General features: G+C 39.6%; 1 protein-coding gene across 1 annotated transcript; it reads left to right on the top strand.

Annotated features, from left to right (window-relative positions):
* Positions 1 to 1148: 1148 nt before the first annotated feature.
* Positions 1149 to 7686, top strand: tatdn2 (TatD DNase domain containing 2). Its single transcript, XM_078544761.1, has 4 exons — positions 1149 to 1790; positions 4284 to 4411; positions 6045 to 6228; positions 7546 to 7686. The coding sequence occupies exons 1-4, from the start codon at positions 1149 to 1151 to the stop codon at positions 7684 to 7686; spliced, it is 1095 nt and encodes a 364-aa protein (XP_078400887.1).
* The last annotated feature ends 740 nt before the right edge of the window (positions 7687 to 8426 follow it).

The following is an 8426-nucleotide window of genomic DNA, read 5'->3' on the forward strand; positions in this document are numbered from 1 at the left end:
TCCATGGTTCTCTGGGCTTGTTACTCCTCCCTATCACCCTAGAGGGAACATGTTGAGCCTGTACCCTCCCCATTTCATTTCTGAACGCCCCCCCCCCCGCCACTGCTCCTCTGTAGATTTCCCCACACGTAGCTGTTTCCAGTCTACCTTGGCCAGATCCTGCCTTATTTTACTAAAATCCACTCTCCCCCAATCCAAAACATTTTTTTGCAATTTGTCTATTTCTTTGTCCATAACAAGTTTAAATTGTACCATGTTGTGGTCGCTATCACTAAAATGCTCCCCCACCACCACCTCAGCCACCTGTCCGGCTTCATTCCCCAGAATTAGGTCCAGCGCTGCGCCTTCCCTTGTTGGACCCTCTACATATTGACTTAAAAAGTTCTCCTGTACACATTTCAAGAAATCCATAACACTATGGTCTATCCCAATTAATGTTGGGAAAGTTGAAATCACCTAATATAATTATCCTATTGTTATTGTTTTTTCACACCTCCGCAAATTGTGCACATATTTGCGTTGGTTGTCTCCTGTAGGTCTTCAACCAGTTGTTCTTTTCAACATTTTAAGGACAGATCTTTCTTTATTTCTAGACTGTCACGTGCCAGAGAGGGAAATGAAGAGATATCATACATATTTCAATGTATTTATCTAGTGTCCTGTTTAACTCCGGTTTCCCTATTTTTTTCTGGTTTATTGGTCAGTTGATGGCTACAGGGAGAAGCCAAGGCAGGCTGGGGTTTTGCCTTCAGCAATTCAATTCAGTGAAGCACAATAAAATCTGGTCTAAATCGATTTTTCAAAATGCACATCTATTACATAATCTCTGCGTTGTAATTTTTAAATATAAAGTTTTCATCTTGCTTTGGACTTGGTTAAGTCAAAATGAAGGCATCACTTTTTTAAAGCAGAAGTTGACCCCTGATGAGGACCCATCCTTTGGAAGTGACTGGTCTGATGTTGAAGACCCCGCTGCTTTAGCTACGTTTTCACAAGGAGATTCCAGTCCAACATGCAACCTGAAAAATTCCAAAACTAGTACTCCATTAGCAACCGAATACGTAACATATCCATCATTCTTGTATTCGAGCCCCTCTTATCCATATTCAGAATACTGGTCAAACCCTCAAACTCCTCAGCAACCTTCAATGTCCAGCACTCTTTACGATAGTTGGTGTCGGCCTAACTATGTTGACAATGGAACAGAATCTTTCCCAAGCCATTCAGTAAATTCTTCGCAATGTTTAAGGTCCACAATTCGCAATAGCTTGTCTTTTGAATCATCTGGCTGCTCGCTACCTCAGGTTGAAAACAGCAGTAACTTGAATGTGAGTATAAGTTCCCTCAACTCTTCAGTAGAAGATTTAGAAGCTTTGGCTGATAATTCGGAGAATCATTGCCAAGAGAACTGGGGACTGAACAACCAAAGGGAAGGCTTCATCGACACACACTGCCACCTGGACTTTTTGTTCTCGAAGTTGTCCTTTCGTGGAACTTTTGCTAAGTTTATGAAGGTTTACGACAGCACGTTCCCAGCGGAGTTCCATGGGTGTATCACAGATTTCTGTGACCCTCGCAATCTGGTTCTTGGAAACTTATGGGAAAATTTATTGGAAGAACCACTTGTTTGGGGTGCTTTTGGCTGCCATCCACATTTTGCCCGTTACTACACAAATTTACAGGAAAAGGCAATTATCCAAGCACTGAGACACCCCAAAGCGGTTGCTTTTGGCGAGATGGGATTGGACTATTCTTACAAGTGTTCAACAGCCATTGCCAAACAAAAACAGGTATGTGCAGTGGAAGAGCAGCAATTCATATTTACTATTTTGTAAACTTTGGAAATTATACAACAACGGTAACTAAATTGTAGTATTAAAGATCTGAGAAAATGTTGCCTTTAAAAACCAATAAATGTTTGTCAATACTTATTTGAACTAATTATCCAAAGCCTTTAATTACAAGGTAGCAACCTCATCAATACAGGTTAAGTGCTCGTGAATAGCCTGGAATTTACATGGGTAAGTTTTTTTGTTCACCCTAATTAGGGGAATCTGTTATTTGGTCAGTGTCAAATGTGAGTGACCAAACCCTTCAACTTAATGCATTACATCATTGAGTTTGTCTTCAGAGATGAATTGAATCACATGACCAACAATAATGTCATCTGCTGAAACCTTCATCCAGACTTGACTGTTCCAATGTTCTGGCCAGCCTTCCATCTTGTATAGGAGGTGGTGGAATAGTGGTATTGTCATTGGACTGGCGTTCCAGAGACCCAGGTTAATTTTCTGGGGATCCGGGTTCGAACCCCACCATGGCAGATAGTGAAATTTGAATTCAATAAAAATCTGGAATTGAAAGTCAGTTGACCACAAAACCATTGCTGATTATTGTAAAAACCCATCTGGTTCACGAATGTCCTTTTAGGGAAGGAAAACTTCTGTCCTTACTTGGTCTGGCCCACATGTGACTCCAGACCCACCAGTAATATGGTTGACTCTTAAATGCCCTCTGAACAAAGGCAATTAGGAATGGGCAATAAATGCTGGCCTAGCCAGTGAAGCCCGCAACCCATGAACGAATAAAAGAAAAATAAACTTGTGCTTTCCCAAATCTCTGCAGCCTATACTCTTAACTTTCACCAATTTTCATTTACCAATCACCCCGTGATTGCTGACTTACAATGCCTCCCGATCCTGATCCTTGTTTACAAATTGCTTCATGTCCTCCTCCCTTCTTGTAATCTGCTCCACCTACAGGTTATGGCTTTTTGTGCATTCTTGATTTTAATCACTCCACCATTAAAAGCCATACCTTCAGCTGTGTAGCTTCCAAGCTCTGGAATTTCCTTCCTAAACTTCTCCACCTGGCTACCTCTCTCTTTCCCCTCCTTAAGACTTTGATAAAGTTTTTGGTCATCTGTCCTTGTATCTCTTTCTATGGCTTAGTACCAAAAATTAGTTTTACTGATAATGCTCTTTTTAAGCATTTTGGGCTGTTTTGCTATACGGTGTTATATAAATGCAAGTTGTTTTTATATCTCTAAAAGTCACATTTCTGTACAGAAATAATTTGTCTATCTCAAAGTTCTGGTGTCGATCATGTAGATTGGCTCTCATTTCCTATTGCTGCAAAAAAAATTCTATTGAATAGCAGTTGCTGGTAAAGATTCTAGCTTTTGTCATTTTTCAGCTCCTTTCTTTTGTTTTTATTGTCCCATTACAGCCCCTTTTACCTTGTACCATCATCCCTTTGTCATTTAATCTCTCTCCTGCCTTCCACCCTATCATACACCTTTCCTCCCTCACTTGTATTTTCCATACATCCTGTACTTGCTTAGAACCTATTACCTATCTAACATGTTCCTGATCTCCTGAAAGGTCATCAGTCTGCAATGTTACCTCTCTTTCTCCATAGGTACCTCACCTGCTGAGTCTTTGTAACATTTTTTGTTTGTTTATATTAAAAAAAATGTTTAATTAACTTCACTTCCAATCAGCAATGAGAAAGCATCGCTGATTAAATTACCTTATACCCTAAGCACAACATGAGCCATATTGTTCAATGACTTTCTTCACACTGATTTTAACTGATTTCTTCACAAAGATCATTGTGTGCAGCTAAAGGTAACATACACTGCAAATCCATTTTACCATTCTAAAATAAAATCATCAAACTTGCTCAAAAAATTGGTTATTCAGTGTTAGAAATACCTTGGTATCTGCCACTTCGGTTAGGGGCTTGAACTGGAAATTTCACCTGGGTTGTCAGTGCTGGGGATTTCCAGCTGCTATGGACAAATGCAATGCATGATGCATCGTATAGCTTAAACTTCAGGCTGAAATTCTGAACCAATGGTGTTTGGGTTTTTTTGTCATTGAGGGAAGCAGAGAATGATCTTGCATTTATATACTGTCTTTCACCTCTTCAGGATGTCCCAAAATATTTTATAACCAACTGATTGCTGTTATTTTAAATGCAAAGCTGTCAGCCAATTTGTGCACAACAAAGTCCCACAAATAGCAACTGAGATTTAGTGTCTTTACTGCTGGTCGAATGATAATTGACAGCAGGAACACTGGTACATCTCCTCTGATCTTCAAATAGTACCATAGGCACCAGTTCCATTTTCCTGAGCAGGCAGGTAAAATTGCAATTCAACATTTTGTCAAAAAACAGTATCTCCCACAGTATATGGTTGGGGGTGGGGTCAGAGGGGCGGTGGGAAATAGATGTTGGAGCTTAATGATTATCAATAAATACATTCTTGTTTTTTCCAGGTCTTTGAGAGACAGCTAAAGCTTGCAGTGGCATTAAAGAAACCTCTTGTGATACATTGCAGAGATGCTGACCAAGACCTCCTTGAGATAATGAAAACTAATGTCCCAAAGGACTACAGGATTCATAGGTATAATGATGATTCTACTTGGGTTTTGACTTTGTAAGAGGGATTTTTTTAACCTCTTGTTTAAAACCATAAGTGTGTGCAGGTTCCCAGGATGTGTGAGGATTTCAAAATGATCTCTAGCCTTCCAGCCCTTGTTCTTTAAAGTGCTTTTTATGCATAGAGCCTGTGTACTGGTTGACATGTTTTCAGTTCAAGCACAAGGAAAGTTTGTCTTAAAGGATGCTTCTGCAGTGATCTGTGTCCTGTGGTCCAAGCAAACAAAGAATGAGTGATGCTCCTGTTGGAAATTAAGTCACTGAAAAATTTCCTAGCTAGCCTCCACAATGGTCAGATTGATTATTTTGTTGTTGTTGATTTCTGTGGACAATGTGTGTGGTTATTGGTACTATCTGGTAAATGTAAGGCATCTTGTACCATGCTGAGCTATGAACTATTCATCTTTTCTATTGTGGAATAATTTTTCCGAAAATCTTAACTACATGAGATTCAGATAGTTTGGTTTATTTGTGTTCATGTTACAATGCTCCTGTCACACAGACAGCAAATATCTATTGTAACACTATCCATTTTCTCATTTATCTATATGATTATAGAGGATTTTGTTTTTCTCTGCCTTACTTCACACAATGGATTTACAATTCTCGCAGAAGCTGGTATGGCACTTTTCAAGGAGTTTTTGTTCTACTGTTCAGCCTAACATTATCAGTAAATTGTGGTAATTTCATGTTACGTAGTAATCCATATACCTCCTGCATACTGTGATCTCTGCCCAAGCCAAGAAGTGGTCCAGCTCCCTCTTAGAGGATGTGATACTATGTTGCAGTAAACCTGCTGTGTTACAATTTGTGAGAACCACAGGTGAGTTTGGGTTACAGAGGTGCAACAGCATGCTCGAGGAACAGCATCTAAACTTTCAGTTAGGCACTTTACATCTTTCCGGATCAAGTTCAACAATTTAAGGCATTAACTTCTACCCCGTTTTACTCTTTGCTGTTTTAGTTTTATTGTCTTGGTTTTTCTCTGTTTTTCTGCTTTGGGCAGTAGCTGTTCATGATTGTGCCATTCACAACTCCTGTAAACACTTTTTTTTTGTTCCTTGTCCCATTGTCACTCCCTCTGATCTCGCACCATCTTCTGTTGTTTAATCTCTCCTGCCATCCGCCCACCCTATTACAGACCTTCCCTTGTGTTCCTTCCTCAGACAGCCCTTTTCCCCCTTGTATATATTTTTCTATTCCTGGTCATCAACCTGAAAGATTAACTCTGTCTCTCCACAGATGCTGCCACATCTGAGAATTTCCAGCATTTTCTGTTTTTATTTCGAGAACCATACTCCTGAATCAGCTGGCTATTAGCAACACTATTGTAATATCAGTTCATCTTTCATAAAGTAAATTTTGTCCAGTAAAGTAATGGTGAGCTTGACCAAAAACAATTTGTTTTATTTTTCTTTTCCATTAGCTGGATAAACAAGTTGGCTACCTGTGTTGCAGGTTTCTAGAAGATGTCTGTGTTGCAGGTTTCTAGAAGATACAAAGAATGAACTGGCTGATTTCCTGCCATTAAACTTTTTAATAAAACTAAGAGAGCATGGCATAGTTTTAATTTTAGGTTTTGATCTTTCATTCTGCAGGCATTGCTTTACAGGCCGTTATGAAGTGATTGAACCATTTCTACGGGAATTTTCAAATTTGTCAGTTGGCTTCACAGCCCTGTTAACCTACCCAACTGCTGCTGTGACCAAGGAAGCAGTAAGAAGAATCCCAATAGAGAGAATTGTCGTAGAGACTGATGCACCATACTTCTTACCTAGAGGGGTCAGTTATGTTCTGTTTCTATCATCTCCTAACATACTGATGTAGTGATAGTTCCAAGAGGATCTAAGCAACTGGTTCATTACTCTTTGGAATGTATATGTAAATTACGTAATTACATTAGCTGTGTGAAAACTACGAAAGATTGTAAAATACACACCAATCACGACTCCTCAGATACTGAAGCAGTCCATGTCCAAATGCAGCAAGACCTGGACAATATCCAGGCTTAGGCTGACAAGCAGTAAGTAACGTTTGTGCCACACAAGTGCCAGGCAATGACCACTCCCTCCACCAACCGCACAGTAGCAGCAGTGTGTACCATCTACAAGATGCACTGCAGGAACTCACCAAAGGCTCCTTAGACAGCACCTTCCAAACCCAGGACCACTACCACCTAGAAGGACAAGGGCAGCAGATGGGAACACCACCACCTGAAAGTTCCCCTCCAAGCCACTCACCATCCTGACTTGGATATATATCACTGTTGCTGGGTCAAAATCCTGGAACTCCCTCCCTATCATGCACGTGGGTGTATCTACACCACGTGGACAGCAGCAGTTCAAGAAGGCAGCTCACCACCACCTCCTCGAGGGGAAATTTAGGATGGCCAATAAATGCTGGCCTAGCCAGTGCCATCCATATCCCATAAATTAATATTTTTTAAAATTCGCAATTCTTAAGAACATGAAAGAATAAGTCCCATTTAACACATTCCTTCGAGCAGACCACACGGCAGTCGACTTATTGAACAATCCCCACACAACCACAGGTGTGACCTCACTTCCAGTAAGATGAAGGTCTGTGAAATTCTCCCCTACCTCCCACAAAACATCATAGATGAGCTATTGGAATTGGCAGTAGGTTGAGAAGGCTGTCTACTAACCTTTTTGCCATACCCTTAGTCGGGGTGAAGGAGAATTTAACCTAGGTCTTCCTGGTCTTTGTAATTCAGATTCGCACCAATCAGTTGACTACTTGGCCATGCTGTGCCACGTGACAGTATTCACTTGGGTTCTAAGAAATTGCACACTTCGAAAGTAGGGAAACAGTAGGCCCATTAACCCTAAGCTACTGTACACTTTTTAATCATCTGCTAGAGTAAGATTTCTAGAAACCCATCTGAATGCCTGGAGCTGGTATATGATGCAAGTTCCAGGAAGATCAAGAGGGAGGAATTTTTGTGTCACAAAATTGGAATTGTTTTAGAACTTGTAACTCTTCCCACCTTTTGAATGAGATACTGTTGTGCCTAGTTTACTTTGTAGTACTGAAAGTGGGTATTTTAACCTAAAAACAGTGTTTATTTGATTGTTTCAGGTCTCCAGGATGGCCTGTTGCTATTCCCATCCAGGACTTGCCTTGCACACTGTCATGGAAATTGCCCGACAGAAAACTATGAAACTGTCCACAGTTCTTTCTATACTGAGAAAAAATACCCAAGATATATATAAAATATAAATAATCAACCAAATGTAATCCCAGTTAATTGTCTTTTATAAGACTCATACAGTTTAAGATAATTGGAAACTTGATGAATGCTCAATGTTATTTTCCAGGTTAAATTTATCATGATTAACTTAGTTTACATATTTTATTGAGTACTGCATGTTTCATGTCAGCTCAATACTGGATACTGCAATGTTTATTGTAATGGTTTACTAAATTTAAAAGATGATGGGGTTAAATCTCTGAAGCATTTACCAATTTTGCAAATCAAGATTTTAAATGTTAACAAGAAGTTGACATGAGTGACAAACCTCAAGATTTGTTTCTGGCTAAAAGTTTATCATCAGTTAATTTTAGTTGCAAACCAATGATAAAAGTTACAATTCATTCTTAAATTTCAACCCTGTCTCAGTTTTTATTGAAGAATTGGGTATGAAGAGACTTGATTGGGCTCTAGCCTGCCATGCCACCGAGCAGTAGAGAATGACCATTCCTGCCATCTAGACCAGTGATAGGCAGTGAGTGGGCAGCATGAATGGCCCTCCTCCATTTCAGTGGGCCACAAAATTGAAATCAGGCACGTGCACTAAACATGACTCCATGAATAAGATTTAAGTACATTTAATACATGCTGAATATTTCATTAAGTTATAGAAAATGCTTAATCACTCATGTATTAATAGAACTGTCTTCAACTTCAAATGGTAAAAACAAAAGAAATATTTGCAAATCCCTTTTTGGCTACTTCTTCC

The sequence above is a fragment of the Cetorhinus maximus genome, chromosome 6 (assembly GCF_964194155.1).
Source record: "Cetorhinus maximus chromosome 6, sCetMax3.hap1.1, whole genome shotgun sequence".
Taxonomy (NCBI): Eukaryota; Metazoa; Chordata; class Chondrichthyes; order Lamniformes; family Cetorhinidae; genus Cetorhinus; species Cetorhinus maximus.

Excerpts from the sequence above, each read along its gene's own strand:
- tatdn2 (XM_078544761.1), top strand. The coding sequence starts at position 1,149 with ATGTCCAGCACTCTTTACGATAGTTGGTGTCGGCCTAACTATGTTGAC. Across the intron at positions 4,412-6,044 it reads AAGGACTACAGGATTCATAG|GCATTGCTTTACAGGCCGTT; the intron begins GTATAATGATGA and ends TTCATTCTGCAG. Across the intron at positions 6,229-7,545 it reads CATACTTCTTACCTAGAGGG|GTCTCCAGGATGGCCTGTTG; the intron begins GTCAGTTATGTT and ends TGATTGTTTCAG.